We start from the raw sequence: 21,792 nt of genomic DNA on the forward strand, positions 1-21,792 counted from the left end.
GCTCTTTTCCTCTTTAATCTTGCCCGGGATCTTCCGAGTCCTTGGCGAGTGACGCTCTCCGTGCAGCGACGTGCAGCGACCGCGTGCTGGTAAAACGAAACAACACAACGTGTTGACGTCACAGATCACAGAGTTTAATCTCATACAAAGCAATGAACAACAAAGCTGCAGAGGAACAGAGATATGCATTTTCTCATAAAAATAAGACACACAAGGGAAGACAAACGAACATAAAGACAGACAAAGGCGCCCAACTTGGAGAGAAAAAGATGGAAAAAAAAACTTCTCTCTTTTTCTTAACACGGAATCTTAAAGTAAAAAGGTGTTTCCCTATTTAATATATGCAGGCAAGGCGTTCCGTTCTTTGACCAATCAGAAACTCCCTCAACACCCAGAGATCCTGGGACTCCCCCTATCTCAGCTCCGATGTCTGGCTTTTATCTAAGTCAAAGGGCGGACGACTTCGTCCTGGGCCGCGCCAGGTACGGGGAGAGGCGCCAAAGAGTCTGTAACTCCTATCAGAGTGTAAATTTTATAGCTTTGTGTCTGTCAGCGGGGGAGGAAAAAAGGCCCTGCTTTGGCCTGCTTCTTCAGCTGAATTCCCAAATGTTCAACAGAAAACTATTCTAAATTAAAGTGTTGGCTATACCTTTACACATGTCGTGGATTAGCTATATTAAGCACCAAACAATAATTATTTTCTTTACACTATATAATTCTAAGTATTTATTTAGCAAGCTAAATGTTTAGCTAGCAATTAAAATATTTAGCTTGACGCTAAATAGCTGAATATTTAGCTAAAATGGAAAGTTAGGTTCCGATGACCGGAATTGGACTATCAAAATAAAAGCTGGATATTGTGAGCTTCTGTAAACCGACGGTGAGCTGGCGCAGCCACCGCTGCTGTAGATCCACTGCCAAACGTCCGTTTTAGCGTTAAATCGCGTATTTAAGCTGAGCAACAACTAAAGCGAATAAATCAGCTGCATTCAATTTTGTTTTGGCAGTCCACTTCCGGTTATCGATAAGTGAATTTTCATATTAGCTAAATAATTCCTGGTTTCAAGCTAAATATTTAGATCCAAACTGGATATTTAGTTGATAATTATTATTATTTTTGTTTGAAACTAACATTCATAAAAGAAATAACATGGTGAAAATATAACTTTGAAAAATTAATACCCATTTATTTCTATTATGACAGGCTAAATAATCAAAGTTATTCCTGTTAATTTTGTGTAACTTTACAAACAGCACCCAATAGTCATCGTCCTTCCACTATGTATAATATTTTTATCTAGATTTACATGTAAGAAATGCTTGGTTTTCTTTTCAGAAAGTGTTTCAGCGCCTCCATCTCATGTACACTATCGGCTACTCCATTTCTCTGGCGTCTTTGTTGGTGGCGATCTCCATCCTTTGCTATTTCAAGTACGAAAACCCAAAATTCTGTAATTTCAAGTTTAAATGAGGAATTTCACCTTTAACATGATCAAATATGTCCTGAGACCTTCTTTTTGTCTCACAAATTCTTTCCAGGCGCCTCCACTGCACACGCAATTACATTCACATTCACCTCTTCACCTCCTTCATCTGTCGAGCTGTTAGCATCTTTGTGAAGGACGCTGTGCTCTACTCCATATCTGACGCCAGCAGAGCTGAGTCTGAGTTCACAACTGTGAAACAGCCCATGGTAAATACAGACACAGCTTCTTTTGTATGTACACCCTCATTTACTGTGCTACATATAGTATTTTTTAGCTTAAACACGACGGTTTGCTTAAGGGTGACCTATTATACTTCCTTGAACAGGTTAGGATATGTCTGTGGGCTAAACAGAAGATGTTCATTGCATTTCTTGCACAAAATCATTCTTAGATAATGAGATTTTAGTCAGAATGAGCTTTTTTAGGGCCTCTGTCACTTTAAATCCAAATAAGCTGCTGCTGGACACATCCCCCAACTCAATGTTTATACTCACACCTGAAAATGGCTGCAAATAGATGAAAAGCAGAACTGGAGCCTCCTGCACAACCAGCAAGAATGCAGCAAGTGGTTTCTAAATAATAAGTCAATAACAAAACATTTGTCTTTTCCAGCATCCATTATCCTGCGCATACAGTGGTAAAACCAATTGAACAACTGTGCAGGAGCTCCTCTTGGGTTGCTAGGGAACAGGCGGAATTATGCTGGGGTTGCTAGGTAACGGCAGAGTGCTGATTGTGACTCAACAATTGAGAGGTTTTCTTCTTTTTTTTCATTTTCAAGACACTAAAAAACAGCTGGGTGATTTTTTTTAAAGCTTTTGAACATTTTTAGAAGCATTTGAGAACCCAAATGGAAATTTAAAAAGGGACATTTTCATTAAATGTCATTAAACAGTTCACACTAAATTTAAATTATGTAAAGATATTTATTGAACATAGTGGGAAAAAATGGTGTTTAAATCATAGGAACAGTGACTGTTTAAAATTGACATGTTAGCTTAAATTAGAATCAGGATTGTTTTATGACTTTTAAAACTGAGTAACTGTTATTTTTCTGGTTTTGTGAACATGGTATAAAGTTGTAACTCCTAGAATTGAGCAAATATTGGGCCCCTCTGTTTCACTGAACGGAGTCAGGCTAAATGCGTCCATATCTTTCCAGGCTTTATGCTCGGATAAGATTGAAAAATTAGCCTGTGTTTAGATCTCAGCAGGAATTTGTGTAAGTGCGCGCACCAAAAATGGCCGACTAATTACTGGAAGCCAGTAGACCAGCGCCCAGTGTTCAAACAAAAGTTCCACTAATGGGTTGATCTGTTTCCAGTAATGGCTGCTTCTGTGCCATCAGGCTGGGTGTAAAGCTGCGGTTACGCTCTTCCTGTACTTCCTGGCAACCAATCACTACTGGATTCTGGTGGAGGGATTGTACCTCCACAGCCTTATCTTCATGGCGTTCCTGTCTGACAAGAACTACTTATGGGCTCTGACCATCATGGGCTGGGGTAAGTGGCGTCCCAGACGGGCTGCACAGGTCCAGAGGTGGGCAGAGTACCCAAAAAATACACTACACTAATAGCTAAAAAGCATGAAAACTTTCTATCAGGATTGACTGTAATGTCTTTCTGCTGGTCCCAGGTGTTCCGGCTGTGTTTGTGTCCATTTGGGTCAGCGCTCGAGCTTCGCTGGCAGATACTCAGTGAGTTAACTGATACAACTTAATATTTATACTCATAAAAGCAGTTCCCTCCACAATTCCTGGCTCTACTGGCAACCTATATTTAACTGCAGTTGCAGAAACTCTGATTGAAATTGTAGGAATCAAATTATAACCATTCAATAGCAAAAAAAAAAAGTTATTACCATTTTTCACAGAATTACAAAACAATGTATTAGTTGTTTTGAAATGAACACAACTAAAACATTTTAAGGTAATCTATACTGCAAGCCATAACATTTTACCAAGTGTTTTTGTTGTAACTTCTAGTGAAAATATCTCTGTTCACTTGAAATAAGACAAAATTAAAAGTAACTTTTCAGTAAGATATAGAAGATTGTGTTAAGTCGGTAATTACTTAATCCTGATTAAAAGTACCTATTCCAGTGGCAGATTATTTAACTTATAACAATGTTATAATTGAAATTTTTCACTTATGGGAAACATGTCTTGTTAAAAGTGAAATATCTGCCAGTGGAACTAATACTTTATGAATATCAAGGATTTATTAACCTCAAACAAACTTCTATATCTTGTTGAAAAGTTGCTTATAAGGTAGTTTTGTCTGACTTCAAGTAAACAAAAATACTTTCAGTAGAAACTAAACCAAAAATACTTTGTAACACAAATCTTACAAAGTGAGTAAAATGGAAAAGATGCCATTTTGTTATTTTCTGGCTTTTGGGCCCATATTTTTTCGTCATGTTCACTATAGTTGCTTCTTTTCTGCTTCCAGATGTTGGGACATCAGCGCCGGAAACCTGAAGTGGATCTACCAAGTTCCCATTCTGGCAGCCATTGTTGTAATCAAAATACTTTCACCTTCAATTGCCTTATTGATGGTTTTAATATAAGGATGATATAATTTTACATCTTTGCCCGCACAGGTGAATTTCCTCCTTTTCCTAAACATAATCCGTGTTCTGGCCTCTAAACTGTGGGAAACCAACACCGGAAAACTGGATCCTCGACAGCAGTACAGGTAAAAGTTTCCTTTTACAGGTAAAAGTTTCTTTTTACCTGTAAAAGTTTCCTTTTTACCTGTACACAAGGCGCTCTCTGGCAGTTGAAGAATTCCGTCATTGGTTTACATCGAAAACGGGCAAAGATCTACATAAAAGTCAAATTGTGGTTTTAGAAAAACCACAAGAGATATCAAAAAGCTGAATCACATGAAGATAGCTTAATATCTTGTGAGTTATTTAAAAGTTGAACTGAGTTTCTAGGTTGAAGTAGGCAGAAGTGGTGAGCTGTCAAAGAGCACAACATCTTGTGGAATTCATTCATCAGAATGCATTTCAATGGAGCTGAAATTTGCATAAAAGTTAAAAATATTTCAAAAACTGTAAAAGCTGAAATTAACCAAAAGATATAGAAGAAGTCTCTAGAAGAAGCTGAACAGTTTTATATATGAATAGCTAAAATCAGTTGAAGTGTGCACAAGTAGGTGAGCGCTGAAAAACATACAGAAGCTGTAATAATAATAATATAGTTCTCGTGTGACGTCACACTTTGTAACTTTGTAGCCGACAGGCCGTTGCTATGAAGTTGCTATGACAACAATAAACGAGTCACAAGCTTAGAACTAGCTCTCTCCTTTTTTCTATCTAAGTGCATTACAACTATTACTCGATTACAAATTTTGAGTAATCTTTCCACCTTCGTGTGATGCTATGATAAATACCAGTGATATTTGCTGCAGTACTTACTATTGAACCAGCAAAATTAGCTTAGCTAATGTAGCCTTTATCCGCTAGCTAAGACGGACATGTAGCCTACGTGTATGCTACTACATGTACTTACTCTGCCAGCCACCAGAACCCTTTTATTCACACAAAGAGTTAATATGTTCTTTACAAATCTGTTTAAACAACTGATTGTAAGCAACCATAGATTTCATACGAAGTTCCTCCCTGGTGTATTAACTCTTCCACCTCATACGGGTCGATCCCGACAGCAGCCATTTTGTTCACGTGTCTTTTCTTGCATATTGAGCAACATGTTTTCTTTCTCTTTGTCTTGAAGCCATGGGTCTGCTATGCGCTGCACCTGTGCTTGTCTACTAAAATGGCACGGATTACTTCCGGTTTAAACATGTGGGAACTAGGTATAATTAAAAAAAACACTTTGAGCATTCTCACTTGGTAAATTCTCCCTTGTATTGATCTCTGCAGGAAGCTCCTGAAGTCCACCCTGGTCCTGATGCCTCTGTTCGGAGTCCACTACATAGTTTTTATGGCCCTCCCCTACACGGAGGTGACTGGGCTGCTGTGGCAGGTGCAGATGCATTATGAGATGTTCTTCAACTCTTCTCAGGTCAGAGCCCAACATGACTGTTTTGATCATGGTTAACGAGTTACAGTAACTATTTATGCTAATTGTCTTCTTAAAATTTGTGTTTTCAGGGTTTTTTTGTGGCGTTCATCTACTGCTTCTGCAATGGCGAGGTAAAGCTGCAACTAAGAATAATTTTTGTTATTGATTAAAAATTTGCATTTACTGCAGATTTTTCATTTAAGCTTTTCTTATACAGTCTTAGAAATTCATTAAAAATGTAAATAAATAATTAGATTACTTTTTAAAATAAAAATTAACTTTTTATTGCCTAAAATGCAATAGCATAGCATTCCTTTAGTGAATGAAGTCGAAAAATATTTCTAACATCAACATGTGAAAACTCAGCCTCTTCTATTTGACTTTTGACTAACATCAAAACAGTGTAGGGCTGTTGTGTTTATTTTTCAAAAATTGGTTAACAAAAGGTGCTTAAAATTGGATATTTTAAACAGAATTTAAATCAGGTGAAGCTAAAACTAGAGTTCTGGGTTTAACATATTTATACACTGCAAAAACACAAAATCTTACTAATTATTAGTCAATAAATCCTGAATATTGATGAAAGTACTAGTTTCACTGGCAGATTATTTAATTTACAAGAAATGTTTCAGCGGTATTAGAGACCTATTGATTTAAAACAAGTTCCTATATTATGCTGAAAAGTTACTTCTCAGTTAGTTTTATTTTAAATATACTAAGAAACTAGACAAAAAAATGCTTAGTAAGATTTTGTTTTTGCATTGTAGACAGCATTTTTATTGTTTTACACTTTGTAAACTTTTGCATTAATTACTCTTCTAAGAATGTTGTTCTTTCAGAAATTGTCCACTTTTAAGTCTGTAAACTCCACTTGACATATATTTCAACAACCAATTAATCAGGATTAATTCGATTAATCGTTTCAGTTGTAGTTTTGTTGAATTAAGTTTCCAGCTGTCAGAGGAGATGAGTATGTGTCTTTTGATATAAATCAGGTGCAGGCAGAGGTAAAAAAGGCCTGGTTAAGACGCAGCTTGGTGCTGGACCTCAAGCAGAAAGCCAGGATGACGAGCAGCGGCGGCGGGAGCTGCTACTACGGCGGCATGATGTCCCACGCCACCACCCACAGCGTCTGCATGTCCGCCATTCATCCCAGGGCTTTCTCCTTCACCGCGGGGTCAGGAGGGGCCGCTGGGGGGTCAGGGGTCAGGCCGCCACGTCACTCTGCCCCGTCGTCGCTCCACCACAACCACAGCAGCGTGTGTGTGTTCGTTCCCAGCACCGCTGAGACCTCAGGCTCCCAGCAGGACGCGGCGGTGTGGAAACCAGGGAGGGCCGAGTCCAGAGCCAACAAAGAGAATGATAACAGCAGCAGCAACGCAGCAGCAGATCCAGACTGCTCCGTACCTGTGAAAGAGCTAGAAACCATTTTATAACCTTCACTGATCGTTGTTGGCAGGACACAGTGGTTTTGAAACTGGATCCTTTCTGCGTCGTCGTCATGGTTATATGGAGGGATTCACTATCTGTCTTAGAAATTGATGGTTTCTCCTTTTATTCTGACAAGAAAAAGACAGAATACATCCCCGTTATGGGCTGCCCACTCTAATAACTACACAAAACAAAAGTATATAGACCCGCTGCAGCGCAAGATCCCACCGCCATCATTCTGCTGGAGGACAGAAAGCTGCTGGCTGACCTTGACCAGCATTGGTTTTAGCTGTTAGACTATCAATATAACACACTAAATCTTAAGAAGGGAGTAGTTCAGTTATTCTTGTTTGACTTTGACAACCTTAATATATAGATGTGATGTATTTTTACTAAATAAAAAACAAAAACGGCCTACACTAGCCAACCCCCCGCTGTGTTAGCTTAGCTAATAGCAGCGATAGCTAATCTACCACAGCGATCACTTATTAATGATCACAAAGCAAACCTCAAACTTGAAAACATGGTAATGTAACGGACTGAATGTTCTGTTGTTTGTATGGGAAATGTTTGCGTGTTTTTTCGGAGTTGAATCCTGAAACTGGTCAGTTTCTATGGCAACGTAGCGCAGCCGACACAGAGAGTGAGAAAAAAAGAAAAATAGGAGAAGTTTTGAGTTGTTCTTCAGTGGTTTTTCTGCGTTATTTTCCCCTCTTCTGCGGCTCACTGCCCTGAATTACAAATACCTACATCTCAAGGTTTCACTTTGTTTACGGGACTGTTCTACCGCGGCTGCGCGACTAGGGATGACGTGTATAAGAATCGCCTTTATTGCCCTCCAGCGTTGTGCGCATGCGCGAAATTTCCGGATCTAAACAATAACTTGCGAGGGTCTATAGCAAAACTAAAGTCAATTCCTGCGACTTTATAATCGCAAGTTCGCTTAAATATTGACATTACAGTATGGATATATATTACAATGGTGATGATAACAAAAATGCACTTAGATAAGTCTAGAAATAAACTTACATGAAACATAAAGGGGTGCAAACAATTGAACAAATCCACAGAAATAAGGAGGGGCTCCTGATCTTACAGTCACACATTTATAACAGTCATAATGGTTTGTAAAGTGTTTACAGTGAGGTATAGGAACAATCCGAATAACTAAAGACATTTTGTGTAATGATAACAGAAGTACAACCCATTTACACCTTCCAAAAGTATTCATACCGTTTGGACCAGCTCTCACTTTCTTCCTGATCTGATCCATGGATTGTACTTCAGCACTAAATTAAAGAGTAGGGTGTGAATACTTTTGTAAGGCTGTGTGTTTGGTTAACAATTTCAAGTTTGTGTTTCACTGCACTGCAAAAACGCAAAATTTTACAAAGTAATTTTGGTCTAGTTTCTAGTGCAAATACCTTAGTACACCTTATATAAAGTTATAAGTAACTTTTCAGCAAGATGTAGGAGCTTGTTTTAAGTCAAAAATTCTTATTTATGGATTAAAAAGTTCTATTTCCTCTAGCAAATTATTTCACTAATATCATGAGAAAATGTTTTGTTATAAGTGAAATTAGCACTTTTCATAAATACTTATAAATTAGTTTTCTCTTATTTCAAGTGTTCTGAGATATTTGCACTTATAGACCAAAAATACTTGATAAGTTTTGTGTTTTTTGCAGGTAAACGGTGACAGATAAACATGTTCACCATTCATGGTTTATGTTTTATTGTTATTTAAGCTCTCTGGTTCTGATTTATGGTGCCTGGTATTTAATTTCTCTCACCGTATGAGTTGTTATATTGCTTTTTTTTTCATTCATGTGAGAGTAATCTGAGCAGGTTCATGTGCAAACAGTGGAAAGATGTGATGCTGGGGAGGATTTGGAGAAACCCACGGACACTGTGTGTATAAACGGTGCAATATTTTCCAGTGTGATCCTTCTCCCTGCTCTCATCTGCCTGTGTTTGGTTTTCCAAGCCCCTGCGGAGGACCCTCAGTCCAAATCGTACTTCCGACGATGCTCCCTTTTCCAAAAGTAGACCTCCACATGGTATTTATTACAAGGACATCATACAGTAACTCCAGCTTCTACTTTAACAACCCATCCATCAACTTCTCAAGATTTTTTTGGAGTCTAGACGGCGTGTCTAGACAAATCTCCATCCCTTGTTGTTGCCCAAGCGCTCAGAATGGTCCTATTTTTCAACTTGTCACAAATCACAGGGTTGATGCACTTTTTACCCTTGATTCCTTCCTCTGGTGTGACCTCTGCCCCAAGTTCCCTCACAACACCGTCCAGAATTTCACACGTTCCCTTCAGGCCGCGGCTCGGAGCAACAGACACCGGAGTTATTTTGGAGAGCTGGAGCCCGAGTGAGAAGCCTGCAGGGCGAGCCGCCAGCATTCACCAGGTAAACAGACAAAAGGACTGCATCTGTAAATATTTTATGATGTTTACTCTGTGTTATACGACGGCGTTTCAGGGCCAAAACAGGAGTAAATTTCAGCAAAAAAAATAAAACATTTTTAGATTAACTTTGGAGATTTGATAGAAAAAACTGGGAAATTTCTGAGTTTGAAAAGTACAAAGAAATCTAGAAGAAATTCAGAAATTTTGAGATCTAAAAAGAAAAAACCTTGGAAATTTGAGCTTAAAATTTGCTAGAAGAAAGCTAAAAATTTTAATATTTATCTCCAAAATGTTGTACCAGAAGCTCAGAAATTTCAGAGTCAAAAACCTGCTAGAAAAGAGTCAGAAATTTATCTCAAATCTCAAACATTTTCTAGAAAAGACCTTGGATATTTCTCAGTTTGAAAAGTTTTCTAGAAGAAACTGAAATGTTTATATTAATCTAAAAGAAATCCAGGAAAAAACTTGGAAAATACAGGTCAAGAAATCTTAAATTTTCTAGAAAACTCATAAATTTTGAGATTTATATACAAAATTTTGTATAAAAAGCTGAAATTTCTGACTTTCAAAAGTTAAAAATTTGGTAGAAAAAAATAAATTTTTAGATTCATTTCTGAAATTTTCTGGAAAAAAAACTTGGAAATTTGAGCTTGAAAACTTTAAGATTTGCTTGAAAAAATGAATATTGTTGAAATTCATCTCTGAAATTTGTAGAAAAAAACTACAAACGTCAAACATTTCCAATGTTTGAAATGTCCAAGTTTTGTCTAGAAAGTTTTCTGAAACGTCAAAAATGTCCATGTTTTTTCCAGATGTTTGAGATTAATCCTAAGATTTCTAAAAATCTCTGAAAATATTTGAGAACTTCAGACATGTTCACATTTTGTCTCTAAAAAAATGCCAAATATTAATCTCAAGATTTCTGATGTTTTTTGAAAGAACATTTAAACTTTTCAAACTCAAAAATGTCCTTCTTACAAATAAGAATCCTGCTCTAAATCTCAAAATTTGTGAGTGTGTGGCAGAAATGTACTCCTTTTTTAATCTATACTGGTCCTAAAGCACTATTGTAGTTTTATGTGTTAATTGTAATAAGAAAAAAAGAAAATTCTGATTATTTAATAAATGTTTTTGGAGTAAAGTGTGATATTTCTAATAAATTGTGCAGACTTGATTGAAAATCTGTATCTCACTTCAGTATTTAATTTTGAAAAAGTGAATAAAATGAATTGATCTCCCAAGGAAGATCATGCGCCCTCTGTCGTAAAAAAAAGAGTACTGCGACACCCAGCTCATCTTTGTTCATTTAAAAGTTTAAAGAAGAGAAGCACATTTTCAACATTTGAAGTAAAATTAAAAGGTATTTATGTTATTGTTGCTATAGTTACTGATTATCATAAAATATGAAATAATCCCTGGTTTATCAACTAGAATAATCCATTCCAAGTCCAATTTGAAAAGACCTAAAAACTGATGTTTTAAAGTAGCTTTCCTCCGGCCTGACTCAGAAAATGTTCATCTGGTTTCAAACGAGCTGCAGGTGTTACAACAGTAAAAATGTATTCTAGAAAATATTGACTCAGGAGGGCTGAATAAACACACTTTTCATATTTCCATTAATAAAAACAGATAAAATGCTGATGAAATACATTTAAAACTGTGGTTTTAATACCTGGAAAAAATTAAACAGTGTGCACTGTAAAAAAACCCACAAATTTTACCAACTATTGTTGGTCTAGTTTCCATCGCACATGTCATAGTACACTTGAAATAAGACAAAATTAACTTAAAAAAAATTTAAAGTAAGACATAGGGTCTTGTTTTAAGTCAATAATTTCTTAATATTGATTTAATAAATGACTGGTTCTGGATTGTTTCTCCATTTTTATAAGTGAAACATCTGCCAGTAGAGCAACACTAAGCCATAATTAATGTTAAGGAGTTAGTTACTTAAAACAAGCTCATATATTTAGCTGGAAAGTTACATGTAAGTTTGTCTTATCTTAAGTGATAAGACTGTCTTATTTGCAGTAGAAACTAGACAATAAATACTTGATAACATTTTGTGATTTTTGCACTGTATCTGCTGTATCACTTAGCATGATGCAATATATTTGCATAACTAACAATAAGTTAGTTTTATAATTGTTTATTTGGGGGGAAAAACGCTGAATGAATCTGTTATTTTGTAATTATGTTATTTGGGGTTTTTTCATTTTAGTCTTTAAAATACCATAATTTGGACATAACGTTTTCTTTTTTTAAACCAAGAACTTACTTACTGTTGTACTTTTTCATGTAAAAATGTTAATGTGGTACTTTTACTAGAGTACTTTTTGTTGACATATTTCTACTTCTTACTTAACTAAAGTGTTTGTGTACTTTCAACTTAGGTTAATTTGTTATTTCAAGTGCCAGCATGTTTTTTTGTTTTGGTCCTGTGACGTGTCCAGGGTGTACCTCCGCCTCTCACCACATGACTGCTGGAAAAATGGCATCACAAGATGGAGGTATGTGAGAAAATCCCACAAAACCATCAGCGCACAAGGATGCATATGAGTGATTACTGCTGCAGCAACACCAAGAAGCCCACAAATCTCCTGCAAGACTCACCAGAGACATGGTGGCAATCCTCTGTCAGCTCATTGGAGAGGAAAAAAGAAATGTGACACCACCAGCCACATGTATAAGCATTTATAATCATTTAATGAGAAGGAAGGAGAAAGGGAGGAGTAAAAGAAAACGGTGAAATAAGCTAGCAGGATGGCTGTGGTGATGGTTCTGATTGCGTCACCGTCCGTTTTCTGCTGGAAACCCACTTTCAGACCAGCAACATGTAATCATGATGTCTGGAGTAACAAAGCAGACACATGTTTGTGTTATTCTTCAAGTGGAAACAGCGCGATTTATATATTTAGCAACGGCTCCCACTGAACAGTTGACAGCGGTTGACATAGATAACATTAATTATGATAACAGCTAAAAAGGAGACATACAAAAAGTGTATAATTACGTTTCTCTAAGCTGTATGTTAAGATGTACTGCGTGTAAAGACAAAAACAGAGCAGAGTTAGCGCGACGAACAAACACAACAGAAAAAGCGGGAGAAGTTGTCAGTTACCGGTTGCTATGGTAACCGCCAAGAGCAGCGTGACGTAAAGTGATTTATCGAAACGAATAAATAGCTTTTTGCAACATTAACTTGATGAATACTTAAACCAATTTTGGCAGACTTTACATCTAAAATATTCTTTAAATAACACCCTGTTACAATTCAAGCAACATGCTTCGGAATTGTAGTTTTTAAAAGACTTCTAATTTCACAGAGCACACAAAATTATCAATATCTAATATTATTTTTTATTTGAAGCTGTTTTTACTGTAATTTCGAAATAGTGGGGTTTTTTTTCGACAGTATGTATGTTGACGAAGTTTTGCGCACAGAATGATGTTTCACAGCCAGAACAAAATAACTAATAGGAGTAATTTAAAATACACACAGAAGAGCTTAATGAAAAATAAACAACAGCTATACCTATACAGGTCGATTACACTTAGAGGTTCTGTGTGTTTTTGGGTGGGTCCTCCAGAGCGAGCCCACGCATGCGCAAACTCCACGCAGAAAGGTCAAGAAGCGGGTCCTTGTTGCTAGGCAACAGTGCTAACAACTGTAGCTCCATGCAGCTCCAGTCACATAAATATAAACATAAAGTTTCAATGGATGAACAGTTTGTACAAGAAGAAAAACAAAAAATATCTATAGAATTTTTGTTTTATTAGCTTTTCTGATATAAAGTAATTAAAATAATAATTATAGCCTGAGCAAAACTAATAAAATTAGCTGTAATAAATTAGAGTACTTTTTAAAAGTTGGTTTAAAGAAAACTGAAGTGTAGCAGGGTGTGGTTTAGAGATCACAAATAGTTTCTGTTCAAGGTAACAAACATTCTGGAGGCCAATTTAATGTAAATGATAAAAATATATATCAAAATTTCCGTAAAAAGCTGGTTATTTTCTGATTGTTAAGGAATAAAACTAAGTACCTTGTGTCTTTATTTTTAATATACACTGTAAGAAAATTTTTTTATAATTTACGGTAAAATATTGGCAGAATTTTACCGTACACAAATTTTACCATATATAAGGATTTTACTTTATAAATGTGGTAAAATCCGTATTTATATGGTGAAATTCTTTGGTTGCCAGAATTTTACCATATAATTATGGTAACATTTGTTCAGTAAAATTAGTAGAAATACGAATTTTATCGTACAAATACAGTAAAATTTCCAGTATAAAATTTTAGCTTAAAGAAATTCTGGCCACCACAGCTGCCGAGATGCAGGTTTTTTTTACAGTGTAGTATTGTGAAATTTGTCATTTTGTTAAATGTTCTCTATGTAATGTTATCTGTTGAAATAAAATGTAAAAAAAAACAAAACAAAAAAACACTGGCACACTGGGGCTCATACGTCATGTCCCTCTGTACGATTGAAGATGACACACGCCGCTTACGTCACGATGAAGTCACCATTTAGGGGGAGAAATCGCGAGAAGACACGGGCGCCTTTGAGTCCTCTAAACGCAGGAATCATAATAAACCCGCGTCATCTGTCGATCCGATGAGTTTCGGGGGTTTGCTTCCTCCCCGCTGCTTCAGAAACACGCAGTCGCGCTGCTGGAGCCGGACGGCGGCCGGGATGATGCGGCCCGTCAGCCTCAGCATCCTCCGCCGGCAGTGACCGCGGAGGGGCCGACAGGGAGGGGTCCCTCCATCCCGGGGCTTTTTCCTCCGCATGGAGCCCGGATATGTGCAAGCAGCGATGGCGATGGCAGAAGTGTCGAAGAGGGTGTCGGCTCGAAACGTGGCGGTGGAGAGAAAAAACCTCCTCACGGTCTGCAGGTAAGTTTAATTAAATGTTTTACTTTAATATTCCCTTTTCCGTTCTGTTAATATGAATTTATAATAAATGTAACCAAAGGGAAGACATGTGATGGTTCCGGAGGATGAATTGCAGTTTAATTTTGTGAACTCTGATGGTCTGGTTGCCATGTTGGTAAACGTCCTGGCTCCCCAGGGACTGGGGCATTATCACATTATGAAGCAGGGCCGGCCGTAGGCAATGCGAGTTAAGCAGCTACCCAAAAACACCAAGCTAACGTTAAGTAGTAACTCGTTACATTTACTCAATTACATTTACTTGAGCAACTTTATTTTTGAAAAGTATTTTTTATTTTATTTTGAAGTATCTCTACTCTTACTTCAGTAAAATTTCTGGATTCTCTACCCACTGAATGAAAAACAAATATGTTTCATGAATTTTTTTATTGAAAAAACTAATTTAGACAAAATATTGTTTTTTTAAAATTAATTATATGCACTATTGTCATTTTGGTCTTTAATGTACCAAAATTTTCACTTAATTTTAGATTTTGGTCTGTCTGATTATATAATTTTTAAATATTAAATGATTTATAATTTAGCCAGTTTCTTAGAATATTTTATAAATCCTTTTTTACTTGAGGACAATTTTTGGATACCCTGCCCACCTCTGCCAAGTTAGCCTGATAAAAATATATATATATGAAATAGAATAATAAAAAACTAAGCACTGTTACAGATAGAAAATCCATTTCTGTCATTTTTATAGTTGCAGAATTAGCATGCTGTCTCCAGTTAGATCTCTGCATACGGTGAAGCGGAGAATAATTTGTCCTGCTTTCTGTGCTGCTGCGACAGCGATGCTAATGTCCTCGCTTTGAGGACAGTCGTCCAGTTATCGTTCAACCCAAACACAATGAGACATTGTTGTCTTGGGAACAATGGAGGCTGAAATCGCTTTGTTAAGTTAAGCTTTGTCTTATCGATGTGTGAAAATGGACAGGCTGTGGTTTAAAGTTATACATTAATTAACAGATTAGTTTTACTTCCATTTATTTGCTGAAATTGAAAACAGTTTCAAAATAGTCTTTATTGCACTAAATGCATTAGTGCAGTAACAGCATTTTGTAAAATTTTGTTATTTTAAAGAACAAAATTACAATAATTCATTTTAGTAACAAAAAAAAATAACAAAATCAGGCAAAAGAAAATGTTCTTTCAATGAAAAACTTATGAAGCTTTAATAAAACCTGCAGGTGAGCGTCTGTGTCTGGTGACTTTTTGGTTAAATTATGCTTCTTTTTTATTCAGTGGGTAAAAAGCCATACATTTTACTCAACTAAGAGTAGAGATACTTAATAAGAAAATTACTCAAGTAAAAGTAAAAAGTACAGAGTAGTAAAAATACCCCTAAAAGTAAATTTATATATAAAAAAAGTCACTACTATAAGAAGGAGACATTTTTGGAGAGCATTTATGTTGCTGAAAAGTAAAGGTTTGGTTAAAATCTTTTCGAGAATCAACCTTTAAATTCTGAACAGATGTTTGTCTGCGTGTGAACAGAAACATAAAGGCTCTTCAGTAAACTCTTTGTTGGAGCTTCCTGAGAGTCGGCATGACCAGGTTTTCTTCGCAGGAAGTGGATGACATCAGGCCGGATTACAGAAAGCAGTGATGCTCTCAGTAGTCACCAGAGTGTAATATAACAATATGGAGGATTAAATCATTTCATCACCATTACCGTTTCACTAAGAGACAAATCTGCTTCTAAATATCAAGTAGAAATTCAAAATATTTTTAAGAAGCGCTGAGATAATGTTAGATTTTAACATTTTTACCAGTAAAGTCCTGCCGTATTTTGATTATTGTTAAGTTTCCTGTTGGAAAATCTATTTTCCAAGGTCACTTAATTTTTATTTCTCTCCCATGCAGGTTTTCCGTTAAGACTCTGTTAGAGAAATACACTGCCGAGCCCATCGATGATTCATCCGAAGAGTTCATAAATTTTGCAGCAGTCCTTGAACACATCCTCAGCCACCGTTTTAAAGGTAGCAGACCCGAATATCAGAGCCCAACTTCAGGCTGAAAAACAAAAATAATGAGACGCTGGCAATGATTAAGTTACCTGGATTTAAATTTAACTGGTTCGTGGTTATGGTGCACCATTTACAAAAGTTACTGTCAAAAATTAACAGCAATAATTCGGATTATTTAGCCTGTCATGAGAGTAAAAAATGTGGGTTAATTTAATTTTGCAAGCTAAATAATAAGTTTATAAACTAAATATGAATTTCCAAATGAATTATTGAGCTAAGGATTAAAGTGTAAACTACACATTTAGCTAGCAAGCTAAATATTTAATTTACCACCTAAATATTTAGCTTAGCAACTATTTGGGTGCAAACAAAATATTAAGTCTTGTTTGAAACTAAATACTTAGTTTGGAGCAAAGTATTCAGCTAGTAGCTAAATATTCAGTTGTTTAGCTAAGCATTTAGTTAGCAAACTAAATATTGTATTTACCAACTAAATATTTAGCTTAGCAATTGAATATTTAGCTCCAAACTAAAGATTTAGCTAGCAAGCTAAATATTTAGTTTAGTGAAAAGGTTTTAATTTACCATCTCTATATTTCAATCCAAACTAGACATTTTATTAGCAAGCTAGCAAGATATTTTTACTTGGTAAACTAAATATTTAATGTCTAGGCTAAATAGATTTAATAGACTAAATTTAGTCTAGTTAGCATGTTATTTAGTTAGCATGAAAATACTTTATTACAGACCAAATAACCCAAATTATAGCTGTTATTTTGACACCCTATGCTGTTTTAAACCTAAATATAATTTATGTTGTTAAAATGTTTTTATTTTCCAGGCTCTAGTAGCTGGTTTGACGGTCAGAGGAGTTATTGGGACTACATCCGCCTGGCATGTGCTAAAGTCCCCAACAGCTGCATCAGCAGCATTGAAAGCATGGAAAACATCAACACATCTCGAGCGAAAGTGAGTCACAAAAAACCAACCGGTAGCTGTTAGCGAGGAACATAGCATAGCAGCATAGCATAGCACCATAGCGGTGTTGGTGTAAACTGTAGCCGTGTTTCCATTTGATGTTTTCAGGGCCGAGCCTGGATGAGAGTCGCCCTCATGGAGAAGAGGCTGTCTGAGTACATCGCCACTGCTCTGCGAGACAGCAGGACAACCAGGTCAGACTGACTGTAGTCTAAAATGACTGACTGTCCCACAAAGTGACTGACTGTCCTCCAAAATGACTGACTGTCCTCCAAAATGACTGACTGTCCTTTACTGTAACCATGTTCCTCTGTGTCTGTTGTCTTTGCGCTTCAGGAGGTTTTACTCAGAAGGAGCCATAATGCTGAGAGAAGAAGCCACAGTGCTAACGGGGATGCTCATTGGTGTGGGAGCCATAGATTTTAGGTACTGGGATTGACCTTTGACCCTTGTACAGAGAGAAATATTTTTGTTGATATAATTTATGGTCTTAATTTAGAGCGTCTACCTTCCCACAGTTTCTGCCTGAAAGGAGAGGCCCTGGACGGGAAATCCCCGGCGGTGATCGACTACACTCCATACTTGAAATTCACACAGAGGTAACGGCAGCAAAGCAGCAGATAAGGTTGTGAAGACAGCAGCAGGAATGTTCGGCGTTTCACTCTGGAGCTTTAAAATGAGAAACGAGCTGCATCAGTCGGGTCGGCCATCTTACTTTAAACAATTAAACAAGATGGCCGTAAAACAGTCACAGAGAGAGAGAGGAAGTACAGCAGTTATTTTCTGTGCAGCTATGAATACTTGAGCGATGATGATCAGCGGAGCGTCGACAGCAGCGCCAGCGACGACAGCGTCCCCGAGCATCCGTACGTCCCGCTGGTCACCGACGATGAGAGCTGGAGCACGAAGTGCCGCAAAATGGAGCAGAGGTTCAAGATCGTCAACGCTCAGAAGGTGTTCGCACATTTCACTGCTTGATCACCAAACAGCCTCTCTAGTTAGAGACACTGTAGATAGAAAAACTGGAGAAAAATTCTGCCAAAAAAACCTCAGAAAATTATGAATTGAAAATTTTAAAATTTTGAAACTCACAAATTTCCAAGTTTTTTCTTTTTCTTTTCTGAGATTCATTTCAAAATTTCTTAGATGTTTTCTAGTAATTTCTGACTTTTCAAGCTCTGAAAATGTAAAGTTTTTTTTCTTCTGGGTTTAGTTCCAGTCTGCAGAACTGGAGCTGCAGTTCTTTTGAGGCAAATGTTCGACTTTTCTAACTGAGAATGTTTAATTTTTCTTTTTTCTTTTTAAATTTGAGATTAATCTCCAAGTTTTTTCTCATAAATTTTGACTTTTCAAGCTCAGGAAATTCTGAGCTTGAAAAGCTCAGAAAGTTTTTTCAGAAAATGTCTGAACTTAATCTCAAATGCGTCAGTTTTGCATAGCAAATTTTCTGCCTTTGCAGCTGAGAATTTAGTTTTTTATAAAATTTAAGATTAATCTAAAAATTTATGATTTTTTTGTAGCAAATAATCTACTTTTCCAGATTTTTTTTCAGAAAATGTTAAATTAATTGTAAAATTACTAAAACATTTTTAGCAAATTTTCTACTTTTCAAGATAACAAATAATAATAAATTTAAAAAAAAAAATTTGTTAGAAAATTTGAGATTAATCTTAAAAGCTTCTCAGTTTTTTCCAGCAACCTTTTTACTTTTGAAGCTTGGACATAAAAAGCCTTTTCAAAAATTTCTGAGATAAATCTCAAAATTGTTGATTTTCTTCTAGTAAATTTTTTACTTTTCAAGTTGAGAAATTTAAATAAATTTGAGATTAATCTAAAAATTTCTTAATTATTTGGCCGAAATGCATTCCTCATTTTCCTTTTATGCCTCATAATGTGCTTTAAAATGAGCTTTAATTTTGTGCTTTAATATTTTTAAGCACATTACTAAATAATCACCAGTGTATTTTGTGCATAAAAAATCAAACACATAAATTTGGAAAACGTTGTCAGGGGTACCTGGAGGAGCTCGTGCGCCTGCGTGAATCTCAGCTGAAGAACACAGAGACGGAGAACAAGAAGCTGAAATCTCAGCTGGAGGAAGTTCAGAGCCAAAGTCAACAGGAGAAGAAGGAGCTAGAGGATGTTATCCTGGAGCTGCAGGAGCAACTGTGAGTTCACTAAACATCTTCATCATGTCTGTCATAAGATCAGATCAGGGGAATCTTACAAACCTGAAGGTTATGGCAGCTTTACTCAACAGGACAGGAATTCATTCACAAAATGAATGGTAGCACACGCTAACTATTTAGTACATCTGAAAAAATTTATTAATATCTTTGTACTATGTACCAACGCTGCAGCCCATTTAACACACCACCAATCTGTAAAGGTCACCCATGAAGCCTCTATGCAAGGTTTCTGGGTTACACAAAACATGTTTATTTCAGTTGTTGCACTTATAGTTTTTGGATAATAAGATTTTAGTCAGATCAGAATGAGCTGTTTTACGGCGTCCTGTTGCTTTAAATCCAAATAAGCTGCTGTATATGAAAATGGCTGGAAACAAATGCATAATTATACAATCGTATGTCTTTGAAAAGCATCAGTAGAGCCTCCTGCACAACCAACAAGAATGTAGAAAGTAGTGGTTTCTGGACGGCAAGACGACAAAATACTTGTCTTTTCCAGCAGCCATTGTACATGCTGGAGCTCCAGTTGGGTTGCTAGGTAACGGGCTGAGTTAGGCTGGGGTTGCTGGGTGATGATGCAGTTTTATCATTTTCCACAAAACAAAAAACATTAACTTATTGCCAAAAATAGTTGGGTGTTTTGTTGTTTGTTTAAGCGCTTGGAATATTTTTAGAATGAGTTGAGACCCGAATGGAAGTATAAAAACTTGCAAAAAGTGAATTTTGCATCATAAGTCAGCTTTAATTTAAAGGGGATTCTCTTATTGGTTTTTGGAAGAAAAATAAACCGGGATATTTCCGTCATGTTTCCCACTGCTGTGCGTTAGGACGAGCCTGATTCCATGCGACTCCAACCATCTGGCCAAAGATCTGCCGATCCCCCTCATCAACCAGTGGCCGACCCTTGACCCCTACAACATCCAAGAGGACATGAAGCTTTTTCGCAGGTTTGACTGGCAAAACTTCACCTAAATATAACAATTCATTATTATGTCGTTGGAATAACAATCTTTAATTCACTGAGATTTGAAAAGACAATAGATGAGAAGTTTGAATAATTCAAAAGTCGTGTTAGCGAGAACAATTTATCTTACAAAATTTTAAATATAAATAGTTTAGGTTTGCTTGGTTAAAAATTACAGATTTTTTTTCATAGATTGGTCTTGTAATCTATGTTTGTTTGTTTCCTTCTAGTTAAACACTTTTTATTTGTTTTTTCCTATTATGGGCACATCATTATTTTTCTTCCTTTGTTTTTCTGTGTTTTAGATTCTTTTCAATCTCTTTTATTGCCCATTCTGTTTTTATTCTTTGTTTTACTTTTGTTTCTTTTTTTCCATTTTTCTTCTCTTTTTGTGTCACGTTATATTTATGGATTTAAAGGATCCAGGTAGTCATGGATTAAGGATTTTAACACTTCTAGCTATGGATTCTGGGAATTGTTAGATAAAATTGGCATAATATTTATGAATATATTTGTTGTTATTGTTTTGTTTTTTTACCTAACCATCTTTAAAAGTTTTGGTGAAAAAATCATTTTAAAAAAAGTTTTATTTTGTACCCAGTATAATTTTTCCACTGGATAAATGTATGTTAAATCACAATTATATTAAAATTACTGGCTGAATATTTCTTTTTGTTTTAATTAAATCTACTGCCACACAATGAAACCAGAAACAGAGCTCACTGCGAACAGGAATACTGACTGCATTCAATTTGTCTGTCAGTTAATTCAGATTAATGCGACTCCGGGCCGGCTGCTGAACGTCTCCCTCTCTTGTCCTCCTGTTGACCTGCAGGAGGAGTTTCCCGAGCACAGAGCTGCTGTCAGTGGAGGTCAGTCTGGACTCCGACTCCCAGAGGATCGAGGGCAAACAGAACGGAGGAACCTGGTGCACAGGTGGCGCTGCAGCCACTGAAATGTTTACTTTTAAAACTCTAAATGATTATTTACCCTAACGATTTAAAATGGCTGCTTTGTTTCCCCTCCAGGAAAGGACTACACCCCCTCCATGATGGGCCTGTGTGGGTCTTTGACTTCTCTTCCAAGCACCAAATCTCTAGCTAGCTTCAAATCAAGTGAATGTCTGGTTAACATCAGCACAGAGAACAGCCCTGCTCTGTCTCCCAGCTAGGGGGCGCCAAAGACGCACTGGAAAAACAGACAATTCAACTGTTAGACAAAGTGACTGCTCCTCACTGCGATGGCCTGTTAGGGCCTCTATAGATACAAAAGGAGAGTACATTAATGCAAAAAAATAAAAATAAACTCAGAAGTTTTGAGATGAATCTCAGAAATATTCTGGAAAAAAATAAGAAAAATTCTAAGTTCCAAAAGT

At 36.5% G+C, this 21,792-nt stretch overlaps 2 protein-coding genes across 2 annotated transcripts in view; both read left to right on the forward strand.

The window, feature by feature from the left end:
- pth3r (parathyroid hormone 3 receptor) overlaps window positions 1-8,501 on the forward strand; it is a 65,172-nt gene extending 56,671 nt beyond the window's left edge. The window contains exons 5-13 of the mRNA XM_032573415.1: window positions 1,337-1,431; window positions 1,540-1,693; window positions 2,836-2,989; window positions 3,123-3,183; window positions 3,938-4,004; window positions 4,089-4,183; window positions 5,376-5,517; window positions 5,607-5,648; window positions 6,513-8,501. Of these exons, the coding sequence (XP_032429306.1) occupies window positions 1,337-1,431; window positions 1,540-1,693; window positions 2,836-2,989; window positions 3,123-3,183; window positions 3,938-4,004; window positions 4,089-4,183; window positions 5,376-5,517; window positions 5,607-5,648; window positions 6,513-6,953 (1,251 nt within the window). The 3' untranslated portion in view covers window positions 6,954-8,501. The remainder of the gene's footprint in view (window positions 1-1,336; window positions 1,432-1,539; window positions 1,694-2,835; window positions 2,990-3,122; window positions 3,184-3,937; window positions 4,005-4,088; window positions 4,184-5,375; window positions 5,518-5,606; window positions 5,649-6,512) is intronic.
- Window positions 8,502-13,892: 5,391 nt separating this feature from the next.
- On the forward strand, window positions 13,893-21,792 carry rundc3ab (RUN domain containing 3Ab). The gene is made up of 11 exons (XM_032575042.1): window positions 13,893-14,271; window positions 16,183-16,298; window positions 17,128-17,255; window positions 17,373-17,458; window positions 17,601-17,690; window positions 17,783-17,863; window positions 18,056-18,218; window positions 19,275-19,432; window positions 20,281-20,400; window positions 21,253-21,353; window positions 21,446-21,792. The coding sequence occupies exons 1-11, from the start codon at window positions 14,165-14,167 to the stop codon at window positions 21,586-21,588; spliced, it is 1,293 nt and encodes a 430-aa protein (XP_032430933.1). The 5' UTR covers window positions 13,893-14,164; the 3' UTR covers window positions 21,589-21,792.

This window comes from Xiphophorus hellerii, chromosome 10, assembly GCF_003331165.1.
Source record: "Xiphophorus hellerii strain 12219 chromosome 10, Xiphophorus_hellerii-4.1, whole genome shotgun sequence".
In the NCBI taxonomy this organism is placed as follows: Eukaryota; Metazoa; Chordata; class Actinopteri; order Cyprinodontiformes; family Poeciliidae; genus Xiphophorus; species Xiphophorus hellerii.

Bases quoted from the DNA above. Each gene is read 5' to 3' on its own strand.
- rundc3ab (XM_032575042.1), top strand. From the start codon at position 14,165: ATGGAGCCCGGATATGTGCAAGCAGCGATGGCGATGGCAGAAGTGTCG. The intron at 17,864-18,055 runs GTAACGGCAGCA...TTTTCTGTGCAG, and splicing joins TACTTGAAATTCACACAGAG to CTATGAATACTTGAGCGATG. The intron at 20,401-21,252 runs GTTTGACTGGCA...GTTGACCTGCAG, and splicing joins GACATGAAGCTTTTTCGCAG to GAGGAGTTTCCCGAGCACAG.